Source organism: Poecilia reticulata, chromosome 14 (assembly GCF_904066995.2).
Source record: "Poecilia reticulata chromosome 14, P_reticulata-male-v2, whole genome shotgun sequence".
NCBI lineage: Eukaryota > Metazoa > Chordata > Actinopteri > Cyprinodontiformes > Poeciliidae > Poecilia > Poecilia reticulata.
The window spans coordinates 11,472,012-11,489,094 of record NC_088843.1 but is presented as its reverse complement, the minus strand read 5'-3'; the positions used below and the strand labels follow the sequence as shown (position 1 = coordinate 11,489,094).

General features: G+C 39.5%; 1 protein-coding gene across 9 annotated transcripts in view; it reads left to right on the top strand.

Annotated features, from left to right (window-relative positions):
• LOC103475861 (connector enhancer of kinase suppressor of ras 2-like) overlaps positions 1-17,083 on the top strand; it is a 38,258-nt gene that overhangs the window by 14,016 nt on the left and 7,159 nt on the right. For 2 of the 9 annotated variants that reach the window (XM_081615524.1, XM_081615527.1), the window contains exons 7-18: positions 2,562-2,621; positions 3,028-3,096; positions 7,959-8,105; positions 10,106-10,224; positions 11,272-11,492; positions 11,658-11,747; positions 14,173-14,357; positions 14,458-14,506; positions 14,618-14,796; positions 14,889-14,962; positions 16,583-16,654; positions 16,885-16,952. In XM_081615524.1, coding sequence (XP_081471650.1) covers positions 2,562-2,621; positions 3,028-3,096; positions 7,959-8,105; positions 10,106-10,224; positions 11,272-11,492; positions 11,658-11,747; positions 14,173-14,357; positions 14,458-14,506; positions 14,618-14,796; positions 14,889-14,962; positions 16,583-16,654; positions 16,885-16,952 — 1,333 coding nt within the window. Of the gene's footprint in view, positions 1-2,561; positions 2,622-3,027; positions 3,097-7,958; positions 8,106-10,090; positions 10,225-11,271; positions 11,493-11,657; positions 11,748-14,172; positions 14,358-14,457; positions 14,507-14,617; positions 14,797-14,888; positions 14,963-16,582; positions 16,655-16,884; positions 16,953-17,083 lie in introns of all 9 variants that reach the window. The other 7 variants (XM_081615526.1, XM_081615523.1, XM_081615525.1 and 4 more) reach the window with 4 other exon arrangements.

Below are 17,083 nucleotides of genomic sequence, written 5' to 3'. Positions count from 1 at the left end.
TGAAGAACCCTTCTAGAGGCTAATAATCATCTTCCGTGCTGTCATGTTCAATATAGAGATGAACCAATGTGACCGGAAGGATCCAGTTCTCAGTCCTGTCCACTCCACCCTGACTGCCGATTCGTCTGGCTTCAGGGTTTTTATTCGAATAAACAGGCAGCGCCACAGAAGGACTAACAATTAGCCGGTCAGCAGCAGACTAATGCCGCTATCAAGCTGCGTTCAAGTGGATGCATTTGTTTTTAATGATTAGTGGAGGGGTACTGAATCCCCTCCCCCACTGAAATGAATTGTGGAGGGTTCACTGGCAAACATAAGTCATGCAGTGAGGCAAAGTGGGTTGATTTCAGCTTTGGTACTCTTACAGCAAGTTAATACGCAAGTTTTTTTTTTGTTTTTTTTTGCAGAAGTGCAGCTTGCAGACTGCAGCAACAGTTAACAGTCTGTAAATATGAAGGTTACACAAAATAAACTGCATAGCTGAGAAACTGGTAAAAATCAAAGATGGCACCTTGAGCTCTGAGTCTGTGATTTTGTTCTTGCAGTCACTACCAAGGAGACACGCACATCCCAAATCATGAAACATCATGAAACAATCCGTAAATATATATATGCCAAGATTTTCACCATGCATATGCTCAAACATTATTCCATCAGCTTGTATGGAAATGAACATGAATTGAACTTTAAAGAGTAATTTAACATTTCTGTTCTGGTTTGTTAAAAGGTTTTTTAGCTGTTCATATTTGACCTGCAGTACATAACTCCTTCTTTTAGTAACCAGATTATCTCGTCAGAGTGACGGGTTGGGCATTGTGGGGTTGAGGGTTCAATAACAGAGCAGACTGCTGTGTCAGAAACACCATAGTAGTTTATGTTAAAGTTGTTTTACAGCTTACAGTAGACCGTTATTTAAAAATAAATATATGGTTTTGAATAGGAAATTATAGATAGGAGTCAGTGCATCAAAAATAAACACGCCTAGCTTCATTTAAATAATCAATATTTTCTATAAATAAGCATCTAGAGCAAATGTGACAGCAGTTTGAACATAAGGAAAGTTTGCAGAAACCGCAATGATTTTGTTGAGATTTAAATTGTTTTAAGAGAGTAGGAAACTGCTGTGGTTTCTTGGAGATTCTTCACCTTATGGGACCAACTAGTCCGGATTTAAACTAAATGAAGACACCAAGAGCGTTTTCTACTGTAGGTAAGATAATAACTACTATGCTATAAAACATTTCTGAATCATCCCTTCAATATGTAAAGTTATGTTGAATTGTTTTCTAGGTTGGTGTAACAGACTCAGGAAAAGACTTTAAAAAAATGTAAAGTACAACAAACAGACTACAATCAATGCTGGATGATCATATTTACTAATTATAAATATAGTAACAGCATGACTCTCAGCAATATCTTTTTGCTTTGATTCAAATGTAGCATGATTGTCTTTCAGCGTCTCTGACTCAGTGAAGGTATTCCCTTTCTGAACAACAGTACTAACTCTACCCTTTTATTTAAAAAAAAAAAAAAAGTAGACATTGCTGAATACAAAAAAAAAACCCAAGCTAGTTATTCCTTATTAGCTATTCCCAAGCAAAGAAGTGTCTCAGTCCTTTGGTTATTTCTCCAAAAAAGAAAGAGACATTTTTTAATTTCAAATAAATTTGATTTTGAAATTTAAACATAACTTTTGGGTTGTTTGAATCACGGAAACCGTTTTTTAGAACCTGCAGAAACGTAGCTTTACTGGTTTGCTTGTTCCTCTGCAGCCTGGGGTTTTCAGACAGGAGAAAAGTGCAGGTTGAAATATTGAGGTCAGTTAGAAACGCTCTACTGTCCAGTGTCCGATGCAGCTCACTGTAGTGGCTCCAAAACTGGGTTTTGCTCAGCTGATGGGCATGTGAGTAATCTGTTAATATGAAACAAACAAAAAAAAAAACCTGCATGTTGGGCGCTTTGAAATTAGACAGAGAGTGTACTGCAGCTGCAACACTTGGCAAACATGCATGTCTTTATTGTGGGTAATTATTTAACAAAACAGAAAAAAAAAGGGAGAAAGAATCCGTTCTTCCACTGCGTAGCCATGAGCAGTTTGTTGGACTGTATCTTTGCATTGACCTACACTCAGACACAAGCTCCCTGCTCGGGGCCACAATAAAAGCCCTGCCCCCCACACAAATGCCGGGACTGGGCATGAAAGTTCTCTCATCCATTCAGTGAACCCTGAACACAACAGCAGGCCAAGTGGCCTAAAAAACAAATCTCTTCCACTCATCTTGAAGCCTGGCATGCCGCTTCTGTGCGTCTATGTTTGCTTCTTAATCTCTGTTCTTGCCCCTTTCCTTCGTAAAAGCTTGGAGTTTCAGCACTTTTGCAAGCGGTGTTTTTGCAGATTGATGATCTTTCGTGTTTGTCTTTTGCACGTCAAGCAGATTATTTCAAATTCACAAGAACAAATTGCTCCACTGTTTTGCAGATATCCGTGTGGCTACACATTATTTTGAGTTCCTATGGTTCTCATATGTCCATTAATCCATATTGGTGCTATATTCCTTCAGGGTATGTACATCAAATCAACATACGACGGCTTACACGTGATCACCGGGACGACTGAAGGAGTGAGTACTCGCCTCTTTGTTTTTACCTTCGTCCATCTCATCGTCGGTACACATGTAGCGGATGGGCAGACTTAAGTGTGCCTTTTTTAACTCCTTCTTCTCCGGAAAAGAATTGCTCTTTTGAAATCAAGTCAAATTGATGGCGGAGCCTAATTTGACCAAAATGGTTGTAGCTTTTTTGTGATTTGTCTTTGCAGTAGTTTTGATTATTATGAAGCTGTTATTACTTCCCTGATTGGCATTTCTGACAAAGACTATGATCCATAACTGATCGAGTAAAGTAAACACTTTTCTGCTGTTATGAACTAATAGTGAGGGATTTTATTTTGTTGTTATTTTAAACAAGTAGTGTGTGGTTCTCTATAAAGATGCATGCAGCAACAATGACCTCTTGTCTCCTCATCAGTCTCTGGCTGATCGTTGCAAGAAGATCCATGCTGGAGATGAAGTCATTCAGGTCAATCATCAGACAGTGGTAAGTCCAGGCTGGTTTATTTTATTTTCCTGTCTCCTGTCTGAATTTGCATACAATTTGTATTTTTTATTTTTTCAATCTGGAAAAAGTTTGCATATAATTAATAGTTGTTGTTTTTGTTGTTTTTTTTCAAGCTGCACACCATTTATGAGTTGAAACATAAAGCAATCATCTCTGCTGACTGTGTCTTTGCAGTCCTTTTAATAACATTTATAGGTCTTTGTGTCCATAGTGGTGAAGCGCTGCTATCAAGTTATTTGATGATTATTGGGTCTTTTGTAATTAGGCTTTGAGGGAATAAACAAGTGAACTGGATGGATCTGTTTTGCTTGCTGCATTGCCCATTACAGATTGCTTTGCAATATCCAATATACAACACTTTACAAGAGCATTCATAGCCCTTGATCTTTTCCACATTTTAATATGTTTTATAAGGAATTTATGTGGTATAGCATATAACTCCCTGTGCTGGTGGGCAACTTTAAAATGACAAATCAAGCTTTTTTGGGTTTTGTGGAAAGATTGAACTGCAAACAGGGCAATCGTGGAATAATACATGTAAAATGCTAGATGACCTTTATAACCTCTCACATACAGAAACCCATGTGTCATTTTCACACTCTTCTTTGGTCTGTGCCATAAAATTGCAAAATCCAGTGTTCCAAGTCAACGTGCTTAGTGGTGTTTCTTCTTAAGCAACTCTCAGTCCGCCCACGCAGCTAATTTACATAACAGTGAAATGTCTCGGTTTGCTTGTGATACACCTTAGTGATGACATAAACTGCATCCCCCACCCCACCTCTGCTGCACGCAACTGTGCAAAGTAAAAGAAAAACAGAGGAAGAAGGAGAACAACAAGCTTAAGAAATATTCTTTCCTGGATTCAACATAGGAGAAACATTGAGTTCTCTGGCATCTGAGTATTTTCCTGAGGAAAACAGAATTATACATTACTTGGTCAGAAGAGGATATGTAGAAATTGAATTTATTATATTAAAATGACAAGAGTTAATCAAGGTTTTATGAATTACTCAGGTAATTAAAGAAACTGAGCCGTTACAAGTAAAAATGCCTTGTTCGTCCTCTAAGGTAATCGTCCTTTGACATGACTGTAGAAAAGTGCAGCCTTGTGATGAAATACGCAGTTTATTTGTGAATGAAAAAGGCCTCCTGCAGTGCAGAGTTTAAATATAGCCCCTTTTGTGGAAAATATAATTGCTGCTTGTGTGTGTGCAACAGCAAGATATGTAATAATTCCACAGCTGCTCATTTCAGTCAGCTCATCCACTGAATAGAGGCTTTCTTATTATTAAGACTGTGGAGAGAAGCGGCACCTATTTGGGTGTCAGGACTCTTTCATGTCACTGAGGCATACAGACGTTCAAAGCATCTAAAAGTTCAGAAGAAAGAGCTGTTAGATCCTCATTATTATCAAGATTCAACAGAAGTACCCAAACATTTTGTTTTAACCTGTCAGTGTTTTTAGCTGTTAGCTTCATGCTAACTGATCTGTTAAAGCGGAAAAACATCCAATGTTGTCATGAAAAGCGGTTGTAGAGTGGTTGAGGCAGACGCAGTGGGCCCAGGTAGTGATGAGAAATGATAAATTTAATGATGAATTAGCACAATAACACAGGCAGCACAAATGAGCATGAGGCTATTAGCTCAAAACTGGTAGCAACTGCTAACAATCATATAGACGGCGAACTAGACGACAGACTTGACGACGGACAACTTGACGAAGACCCAACAAGGAGCACAGGAGGCATTAAATACACAGAGGGTAATCAGGGAAACGAGACACAGCTGGGAGCAATCAAGGCTTAGACAGGACAACACGGAGACTCACACTGAAACCTAAATAAACCTCAAAGGTAGGTTGTATATATCGCGGTTTCCCTCAAATAAAATATCTGACATGTCTTTTATGATTTCTATGGTATAGTAATGGTGTATACATGGCAACGTTGTGTGTCCTGATGGAGAGGTTGATGAGTGAGGAGCAGTTCAGTGGGTTTTGACAGCTTAGGCGATACTGTTGGTAAACACATCTGACATGTCTGATGATCCAAAACAGCATTGTCAGTCAGAATGAATGTTATAACAGCATTCATATTGTTACTGCCTTTAATTTACTGTGGCATGCAGCTATGAACAAATAGAGGTGATGCTGATTGATCCTGAACGTGGCAAGAAACCGTTGATTTAGCTGGATTGATTTTGATGTGTTTAGGTTTAGAAGGGCAACTATTTACAGAAAGTTCACAAAACAAAATACCATACAGAGGACTTGGAGAAAGCTCTTTTTGGTCAATTAAATGCAACCCCCCGCCCCCTCTAATTTTTATGAAAAAAGGTTTTAGAAATGGTTGTGGGATTTTATTTTAGCAAGGCACCTTGAGGTTGAACGGTTTCGAGAGTTTGAGAATAAGTAAGAGCTGGTTACTAATATCAAACTATTTCAAGATTTTAAAAAGTTATGTGTCAAACTCAAGGCCCGGGGGCGACATCTGGCCCACCGTAGCTTTTTATGTGGCCATTTAAAGTCCAAATTACAACAATAAGTTCTTCCAATTTTCACAAGTCTGCAAAATTTAATTCATGTTATTGATATGGCAGGTAATAAAAATTCACATTTAACATCAGTGCAAATATTGTAACAATGTTTTACTAACATTTCTAAATTGGCACCACAAAATCTGTAATTTTGATTGCAAAAAAAAAAAAACAGCAACACAAAAACAATCACAAAATCCTCGAGGAACTGCTATTTATTGATATTTTAACAATTTAATGGGGCTTATCAATATATATTCTGGAACAACTGGCTGATATAAATTAATATTGAAACAAACTTTATAACAACAGAATAATGAGGAACATCTGAGAAATTTGTTCAGAGGGAAGCTGATATTTTATTAAATTAAAACCACAGGACCAAGCCTGGAAGCATGAAAAAAGAAATGCAACCAAAATATAGCATTCACAGTGGATAATAAAAACACTGTCAAGCAATCAAACCAGACAAAACTCCCAAAACAATAGTTTAATTTCCTTAGAGATATATTTTACCCATCCATTTTCTTACACACTTGTCCCTTAGTGGGGTCAGGAGAGGTGCTGGTGCCTATCTCCAGCTAACGTTCCGGGCGAGAGGCGGGGTCACCTGGACAGATCACCAGTTTGTCACAGGGCAACACAGAGACACACAGGACAAACAACCATGCACACACACAGTCACACCTAGGGACAATTTGGAGAGGCCAATTAACCTGACAGTCATGTTTTTGGACTGTGGGAGGAAACCAGAGTACCCGGAGAAAACCCACACATGCACAAGGAGAACATGCAAACTCCATCCAGAAAGACCGGGGCTGGGAATTGAACCCAGAACCTTCTTGCTGCAAGGCAACAGCTCTACCAACTGCACCACTGTGCAGCCAGATATATTTTACATAAAGGCATAATGAAACAACAGCAGAAGTAAAAGAAGTCTGCTTTACTTATGCTTTATAAGAAAAGCATAAGTAAAGCTTTTTCCACTCTCTGAAACAAATGTGTGAAGTAGCTGTCGAGATAAAAAATTACTTTCAGAGAAACACAGTGATCTCCAGGTCAGAACCTGAAAAATGTTTGGTCTCTCAGGCTAGTTTGAAATATGGACCCAAGACGCACTAAGCTTTAGCGCAGGCATCCAGCAGGCGAAGATTTCTCTCCCCAAACTGGACCTGGCATATTTAGTTCAGCAGCAGGGAGTGTTTGTCTGGGCAGGGTCTTTGGGTTGTACTAAATATTATTAGGAACCGCTTAAAGACGACTTACAACTAGGCATGTAGCTGCTAGCATCACACAGCAGGAGACAAAACCACTGCAGAGGACGAGGCGGACTGGTTTGGTCTTTAATTTCCGTTTTAATATCAAAATCTACATGGAGCTTAAAGATTGCTACGTTCTTCTGCATGTCTTGACCATAGGAACCCAAAAAGTGTTATTAAAAATACAGAAGCATGTAAAACAAAATGGCTTTCCTCCAAGTTAATTTTCCCATAAGTCGGATTAGACTTTCAAACATAAAAAAGTTTCCACACCTGCTAACTTTACCTCATTTTACTACATATTTGAGCTGTTTTGGTGGGATTTAATGTTACAGACTAACACAAAGTACCACACGTTCAAAGTGGAAGGAAAATGAAACATTGCTTTTTCACTGTTTGGTAAAAATCATCATTTGTTTTCAGTAATTACTAAATTGCTAAATTGGCAAATGGTAAGTTAGCATGGATCTATTTATGATCTATTCATTGAATCAAGTTATGTTATTCTTTGGGGATGCTCTTTCTTCATCATGTTGAGACGATGGAAGTACAGGGCAATCCTTGAGGGAAAAAAACTGTTAGAGGCTGCAAAAGACTTGAGAGATTGACAGTGAAATTGTGTGGATCAAAATATAGTCTTATGCTAGTATGGCCTAGTAAAAGTCAAAATCCATTTGAGAATGTCAGATTTTGAGATTTTTTTCTGATTGGATCTTAAAAGCTGGTAGAGACGTACCACAAAAACTATTGCATTTAGTCAATGTACAGATTTAAATCGGTGATTATATAAAAATAATATGTCATTTTTCTTACATTTCACAAGTATGCTACTTTGTTTTGATCTGTCAACATGAAGTCCATCTAAAATAGGCAGAAGTTTGTGGTTGCAGCAAACAAACGTCAAGCGATACGAGTACTTCTTCAAGGCACTTTAGCATCTTTAACCTGAATTAGATCCCTTCCACTAATTGGCTGACTACACTCAAATATGGATAAATCTGACACATGCATATGCCGGTGCGTTTCAAGGCTATTCTTGTTTGCTAGGTGGGCTGGCAGCTGAAGAACCTGGTGAACCTGCTGCGTGGGGACCCTGCAGGTGTCACCCTAACGCTGAAGAAACGCCCACAGAGCACGCTCACATCCACTCCTGCTCTGCTCAAAAACATGAGATGGAAACCATTAGCTCTGCAGGTACAACGGCAGCTTTCGCTCAGTCCTGTGTGATTATCTCTGTCGTTTACGTGTGCTTACTTCTGTGCATCCATCCTATTTGTCCTCTAAAATAAGAGTCGCCTCTAAAATGCACAAATTAGAAAACAAGGAGAGCATTGTGGGAACAAGAGAGACAAAAGTCGTGCAGGAAGAGTTTTCCTGGAAAACCCCCTAGTGTTTGCCTTGGGGATGGTTTTAGATATTAAAATTGCACTCTGTCATTCAGATATGTGCTATATTTAACACTCACAAAGCATGAACAAAACAGATTGTTGTTGCTAAATTTATACTTGTGACTAATTAGTTGAGTGCTGCGGCATCATTCATTTAGATGTCATCATTTCATCCCTAAGTGGCATCTGTTGTCCTACTTCAGCCAATCTAGTTACATTATTAGGACAGTGTGCCAGCACCAAAATGGGTGGAAAAGAGAGGAATGAGCATTAAAGTGGTCCAGGCTTTCTTTGAGTCGCTTTCCAGAGAAAATGTTTTCTCTCCCCTGAGGCCACAAAATACAGCCGTTCTCTGCCTCCTCCCTCGTAATGTCCTCCCTCCTCTTTTCCTCCAAAATTGATTTTTTTTTCTCCTCCTGCTGGCAGCATTAAAGACAGAAGTGAGAAAAAAATAAAGTCTGTCAGAGATTAAACAGGACTAAAGTGTAGAAGTTAATCGGCTGAGTTTCCTTCTATTGCAAAAACACTGCAGAAATTTTATCTCAGCTTTATAACAGAACAGATCATTAATGGTAGATCAAGATGCATACCATGATAGTTCAGTTTGAGCAATGGGGTATCTTCTTTTTTAAATAGGTAAATAAAAAGGCTAAGTTGTTTAGAAGTGACAAAAATTGTGTTTTGTAGCGTTAGTAAAAAATTTATCATATTCAAAGTCAAATGTATTCATACATACATCTGAATTTATGTGAAAAAGAAACATTTTGACTCCTGTTAACCTGCTGTGTGTCTTATTTTTGAGGAGTCGATCCAGAAAGTTGGATTGAAGTTGCCACTGTTAATACTGAAGTTGCACACCAACACCAAAAACCACAGCAGAATTACAGTAGTTTTACTGACAATTTTTTTTTATATGGGAGAACTTAAAATTAGGATTAAAGACAAAAGAAAAAACTTTTTTCTTGTTAAAATTCTTTTAAACACTGTAACAGTCTGCAAATTGTATTACTAATCTACCAAAAACTCATCTGTTCAGAACTAGATGGGGTATTTTTTTCTTGCAAAACTGAAATTGAAATACTCAAATCTTCCTAATTTTTTAGCTGAATTCTTCTTTATAATGGGAGCAGGAGTAATACACAACTAATAAAGGGCTCGATAAAGAACACCGCTGTTTATTTTGTTAACTTAAATTACAATATTTTGCTCACTTCCAATACTTCTAGACGTGGCTGTAATTTTGGAAATCTATTTCAGTAACTGTGAAGAATTTATGCTCTTCAAGTTAACCAATCTGCAGATTGTTTTACCACATTGATAAAAGAAAATAAGGGGATAGTAACAAAAACAAACTAAAAAAATACGGTCTATTAATTTAGAGTTCAGTTACAGTACTAACCAGACTGTTTAACCTGTAAGCCATGACAGCGGTGACTAGGCCGCTCTCCAAACTGCCCCTTTCGGTGAACCGGGTTAAAGTGGAGCTCTGCAAACGTCCTCTGCTCATTTCACAGCTGAGCTCCGCTGCCTCACTGTCTGACTAAAGTGAACAGTCACTGACTTACTCAGCTGTTGTGAGGTCCACATTTTCATTGTGCCATTTTCCGTAACTGTCTGTGTCTCCTTTTCCTCTCTGTCCGCCTGTCTCTCTTGTCTTTTGCACATATTTAAACACGTCCTCTCTCTCTCACACACATGCACGCTCACGCACACACCCCCCCACACACATACACACGCACACACACGCACACACGCACACACACACACGCACACACATTCACTCACACACAGCCTATCTTTCCTCAGAGTCCCAGCAGCAGCGTCGCTACGCCCACCAGCACATTAAGCACTCCCTCCAGGCGAAGTAGCTGCGCCCTGCAGGATCTGTACATCCCGCCTCCTCCGGCGGAGCCTTACACCCCCAGGTGAGCATGAGAAAGAATCGATCGATTACTGCCGTACAAAATTCAAGGTTGTGTTTCAGAGTCAAACTTTGTGGTGTTGATTTTAATTTGGAGTAACACAAACACAGTCAGAATCTGGTCAATATTTGGTGGCTGTATAGCCAAAAAACGGTTTTCCAGGTATTAATGAGAAAGGCAAAAGATGTTTTTGACATGCAATTCTTTTTCTTCAACTATTAATCAAAATATCTTTGAAGAAAAATCTGGTTAATTTATTATCAGAATGAACTTCTTGGTTGAATAATAATAAAAATAAATAAATAAAATCTGTATGAATATCTTCAATAAGAACTCAATAGAGTATTGGATGTCTCTAATTTGCAACCAAAGCAAATAAAAGAACTAAGCTGATGAAACAATTGTTATTTTTGTTTATTTGCTGGTTAATAAATACAAAAGTAACCAAGTGAGAAAGGAACCTGAAAAACCCATCACCTTGTTACATCTCTGCAGAAACAGGAGTGAAAGTGATGCTTCATCTTAAAGGAGCCGGTTTAATCTTTGCACCCAAGAATCATTAAGAATGTAAACATTTTCACTTTCTTTGAGTTGCTCTGACCATTTGCACCTTTTGCCACTGTGAAAATTAGCATTTTGATTGTTTTCTGAACCAAAAGAAATCCGTCTGCCACCGGTCGTTTTGCATAAATTCCTGCCCACCTTGGGGACATTTTGTTCCCGCTGTGACAACTGATCACTTAAAATTCGCCGTAGAGAAATGCAGTTACGAAATGCTTGCCACTGGTATGAGGGAGGGTGCTTCTGATGAGAACGCCCCATTACTAAAGCACAAACTGAATTAACGAGCAGTCGAAGCCCGATAGATCCCCTGGGCAAATACGTGTGAAAGTAAAATATAAATACATCTGTGAGTCACAGCTGGAGACTTGTTTCTCCCCCCCCTGCTGAATATTAAGACGTCCCTGTTTCTAATTAAAACCCACAACAAACACCGACTGCGATCCACCTGTTTGCTCTACCTGGAAGCTTATTTGACCTTCTCTGAAGTTTTGCTTTCTTTAAAAGAGACGAGAAGGAAAATCTGACCGATGAAGATCCTCAGTCGGACGCCCAGGCCGCGGAGCGATCCGAGTCGCCCAACTCCTACCTGGACCAGGAGTGTCAGCGGCAATTCCCTCTGGTGGAGGAAGACTCCATACTCTACTGCTACGAGTACGACCAGAACCAGGAGGCCTCGTCGGTCCGCAGGGGGAGCACTCCCACCTACGGTAGGAAATCGTGACCGATAGATAGCAGCTTAATGTCATGGCAATGAACGGCGTGTGGGTTTCTGGGTGGGTTTTTTTTTTTTGAGACATCTGCAGCTGTTTGATGTCTATGTGTGTGGACGGCTGTGTAATATTGACATCCCCCCCTGCGCCTACTTGCTGCAGGCAGGCTCAGGCCCATCTCAATGCCCGTGGAATACAACTGGGTGGGAGATGACGAAGACCTGGCGAAGCTGAGGAGAGAGAGCAGGAGAGGTGAGTGGGAGGCAGTGGGAGAGAGAGAGAGAGAGAGAGAGAGAGAAGGACAGAGGGAAGCTGGGGCGAGGGGGTGGAAATCTTATAATACCCGCTCCCTCTCAGATCTCTGAGCCAAGAAGTTGAAGCATGAGCTGGCCTGTCAACGCCGATAACATGCCGGATATCTGCTCCTGCCTCTTTCTCCTCCATATGTTCAGAATCTATAGCTGCTCCTTTTTTTTTTTTTTTCCTCCTTCATCCCCGTCTCTCTCGGCCCCGCTGTTCTCTGTTTGGATATAAAAAGTACACTGTTGCTCTGGCAACGGTATAAATATATTTTCTTGAGGTGCTCACATTTCATTGGTGGCTGCTAAGTTAGGTGGTAAGCGCGCCGGGAGGGGGCCGCGTTTCCTTTAAAATTTGACCCAAGAAAGGCTTGAGTGATGTGTTTGTGTCCTCTGGGAGAGATGCTTGCTTCTCTAGGCTTTTCAACAAAAAAATAAAAAATAAAAGAAAGAAAGTGATGGGTCTATATTTATCTGCTTGAGACCTTTCATGGGTGTTTGGAGGCTTTTCTTTTTCTTGACAATTGCTTCCTCTGTAGATTGTATAATGATTTTTCAGACATTGCAGTGGATTTATTTGCTGCACAGACAGCGTGCTGCTGTGGATTTGATAACGTCGTCGTGCCTCACTAATCTACTTATTACAGGTTGTTTGAAGTAAACTTTGTTTTATTCTTTTGTAATCACTCATCCAGTCATGGTTAAAGGCTGAGGAATAACAGGGATTTTCACATTTTGTGGCATTACAGCCACAAACTTCAACATATTTTAATTGTATTTTATTCCATATAACTATATCAAATAATTGGAAAGTGGAAGGAATCTGATATATGTTTCTTTTTTTTTTTTTTTTTAAAAAACCTTAAAACGTTGTGTGTGTATATTTACCTTTTAGAGTCACTTTTCATTAATTTGCACATCTGGAGGCTGACTTTGACCGACCCATACTGAAATATGACTATACTTTCATCTGACCCCTTTCATTCAACTTTTGGTTTTATTTTTAAGGACGTTGTTGAAGGTGAACCTCATCTCTGCTCTGGTCTGAAGTTTTTAGCCGGCTAATAATTGCTCTGTTTGTAGAAAGGAGAAAGAGACTGGAAAAAACTGAATTGTCAGACATACAAAGACTTTTAACAGGTGAATCAATAACATATCAGCTGAACTGTAGCTGCATGTATAGCGTTAACTGTCCTTGTGTCCTGAATCTGTGCTGTAAATCACAAGGCCTGCTGTTTATTGCGGTTGTCCTCTACTCTGTGTACTTGTATAAAAATAAACTTATGTATGTAAAAAATGCCCTTGTTTTAGCTCCATCATCAGATCTCATCAGCTTCCTTGTCCCTGCTGAAGACCAGCATTCCCACAGCATTATGCTGCCTTTAATATGCTTCATCATGTGGATGCAGTGTTCAGGGTGGTGGCTCTTTGTGCATCAATCCTATCACCTTCTTTCATGTGTTTGTTGTATCCCCTACATGACTACAGTTCAATTTTATTTTATTTAATCCAAAAATACTTCTCTGATTCCAAAGAGAAAGTTGTAATTTAATCTAAAAATACTTTATTTATCCCAAATCGAAAGTTTTGTGGCAAACCGAAGAACTGAGGACTCAACAGTTACTTTCCTCCTGCCAGTAAGTGAGAATGGGCGACATTTCCAGCCCCTAGATGTGCACAGCTTGCAGAGGAACCCTCTGCAGGACGTGCAGCTCTAATTGCAGAAACATGCGGTTCTACAAGGTTCTGACTCAGAGGAGCTGAAAACAAGGACACCTGTACGGAAAACGATGGTGGATTTTTCTCCCGCTTCACAGTCGTGCTCTGTCCTTTAAAATGAAAATGATATGCACTCAACATGTAAAAAAAAGGGTAAAGTCACAAATACTTTGGCAGCTATTTTCTCAGGATAAATAATAATTGGGAAGTGGACTGGATGCAGCTTCTGTTTATCACCCTAATAAGCAAGCCTCAGCTTCGTATCCCACTGAGACCAGCTGAGACGGAGTCTGTGAAATGGATCTGTCACTGCAGCTGCAGCAACATGTAAAACCTGTCTGCAGCTGACTGTGGACTGCTTAAAATCTGTGTGCCTTCATTCACAACAGGACTGCTCAGAGTCGGCCGGGTAGATTGCGTCATTTTATCCCCACACAAATAAATTATACCCCAAAATGGAGCCCACTGGGTATTTCCAAAGGTAAATTAGAAAACTATGACTGCATTTAACCACGTTCCTCGCAGGCAGACATCCATCTCTTCCTTTCAGAGAGACGTGTAGCTAAAATGGCCCCCAAACTTTTAATTATTCATTCCTGAAGCGTATAGTAGATTCAGGTGTGTTCAGTCCTGAGCTGGCTTCTTTCTTGTCCCTGCAGAAAACTCCCTCCTGCGTTTCCCCAGTGAGGACAAACCCTCCGGGGAGAACTTCTTGCTGGGCCGCAGTCTGAGTCAGAACAGGAGGAAAATGGAGCGAGGAAGCAGCCCCACCCACTACACGCTTGTTCCCGCCCTGGAAGTCGCCATGTCCACGTCCAGCTCAGACTCTGCGTCGCTTTACCACGTCAGTCCCTCCAAGAAGCAAAAAGTCGAACACATGTCACAACTGTGATCCGTTGCCGTCGTTTTAATGATTCATTTCTTCTTCTTTTTTCAATTTTCAGGTGTTTGAGCGCTCCTCAATGCTGTCTAGATCTAAGAAGAAAAAGCAAGGTAGAAGCACTTGCTTTGCCTCATTTTTATGCACTTCTACTCAAACATGAGCACAGGTATTTTTTGTTTTTTTTTCTCATGAGGTTTTTTCTTCTTTTCTGCCACTTGCAGCTGCAAGCCCCATGTCCTCCATCAGTAAACGAAGGATTTCCTGCCGGGACCTGGGTCAAGGCGACTGCCAGGGCTGGCTGTGGAAGAAAAAAGATGCTAAAACCTATTTTTCGCAGAAGTGGAAGAAATACTGGTTTATCCTGAAAGACACGTGTCTTTACTGGTACATGAATGAAGAGGTGAATATGATTTTGATTTTTTTTTAAACATAGACAGTATTAATAACACAAATGATATTCCATGGATGTAACTTTACCTTTGCTTGTGTCAGGATGAGAAGGCAGAGGGCTTTGTGAGTCTCCCAGAATTCAGGATCGATCGTGCCACTGAATGCAGAAGAAAATAGTGAGTATAAATTTATATTGCTGCTCTGAGATTTGAGGATTTAAAAAATATATATATTATAAAGATTGCACTTTGTAAAGCTGAGTAGGGAAATATAACAGGTATTCTAAAATATTTAAACAAAGTTTAGATATTACCAATATACAGTAAAAGTGTCTCAAACAAGCATATATATTACTTACATGTACGTATAAATATGTAATTTTTTGAAAATGATTGAAAGCAGGAGCCCAAATATGTCAAATTTGCGATTAAAAACAAACTGTGCATGTAGCGCACATTGTCGGACAACGTTTGGCCAAAGTCTCCAGCAGTTGTGTCGGTCTTTGAGCAGAGATTTTAGATGACAGATGGGAGTTGAATAATTTAGGACTCAAGTCTGTCTCCATAGTAAAGCTTTCTTCAACAGGTCTCTGTATTCCTATCGGCTGCGCGGCTTCACGTCACGGCTCTCTTTGGCTCAAACTGAGCAGATTGTGGTGCCAGAGGTGGAAGCGAAGCAGAACAAAGAAGAGTTTGAATTAATAATTCATAATTCAGTGTGTTTTTTTAAATTATTAAACAGATCATTGTAGCAATACTTACAGGATGTGTGCGACCTCAAACCACTTTTATAGCAATAAATATTTATACGAGATCAAAGTTCAAAGTGTAGGAAGTTACTGTAAAGATTTTTCCTGCATGTGGTCTCAAAGCCGTGTTCATCAGAATCTTTACGGTCAGGCTTGTCGTGTCTTCTTCAGATGCTGTAATTTGTCGTGTGGATAAAATTCTTATCTGCGTTGTTTAAATTACAGTCTATGTAAATGTTAAAGGTCACCACAATACTTTCTGCAGCATGCGAGTCTGCAGAGACTTTTTAAAATGTCCTGTCTCAGACAATCCCATGGCAGATGTTGCTCAGAAGTTGCGTGAACTCTGTCATGTATTGTCATTTTCTATTTTTGTTTTTCCAGTTTCCTTAAATTCTTAAAACTCACATTTGGGTTTGTTTCTCATAGTTATAATGATTTCTTTCTATCAAGTAGAGAAAGTTGTATGAAAGTAGTGAAAGAAAGCAAGGAAGCACAAGGGACAAAACACAAGTGACAGCTGCAGAAGATATTACTGAAGTTACGAGGGATGCACCGATCTAAAAATCTGGGCCAAAATCGATAGCCGATATTAATATCGCTGTTATTTACCAAAAATATAGACTTCAGGATTACAAGATGGATTTTCTGTTTTATAGGATTTTATTTGTCCTTTAAAATGTAAGTAAATTTTATTTATAAAGCGCTTTTCAGAGACATAAAATCACAAAGCGCTGCACAGTAGAAATCAACATTAAATCTACACAAAGCATAAAACCAACATATGTTTTATGCTAGTAAAACTTGTTAGTATTGACATAATCTACAATGTCAATGTAGGTTATTTTTGCTTGAGTGTATATATGTAAAAATTCATTTTGAGTTATTAGCCAGTACATATTTAACAAATAATAAAAACAAAAATGTGAAAGTCTTTTTAAACTTCTTTAAATGTAGCCATGATGTAGTCTTGCATTCATATGTTAATCTGCGCTATCCTGCTTGCCCTTGTTTGTACTCACATATAATTAAACTCCTTCTCTTTCAGTGCTTTCAAGGCTTGCCATCCCAAGATAAAGACCTTCTACTTTGCTGCGGAAAATGTAGATGACATGTCCCGGTGAGTATCCGAGGTTTTGATAGCCGTGCTGCAAACTCCTCCAGTGCTGCATTTCAAACCGTCTATTGTCCAAGAGCTGAACTGCCTTATTAAACCTCCCACTCTCTTCAAAACTGGGTAGTTTTGCAAGGTAAATTGGTCAAAGAGAGAAATGTAAGCTTTCAAAAGAAAAAAAAACCCATCACAAAATCATTAACGTTATGCGTCATCAGTGTTATTCTCCCCCACAGGTGGCTGAGTCGGCTCAGTATGGCTGTTGCAGGCTACTCTGAGCAGGAGAAAATGCGCCAGGAACAAGGTGAGATTAGTCACAGAGCCTTTTCACGAAGCTGTAGAAAAGGATGTCAGCTAGGGGTCAAGAGCTGCTAAATGGCGCAGCAGGACATCGGGTTGTGATGATGTGAACCTCCTTCGAGAATCACAGATGGA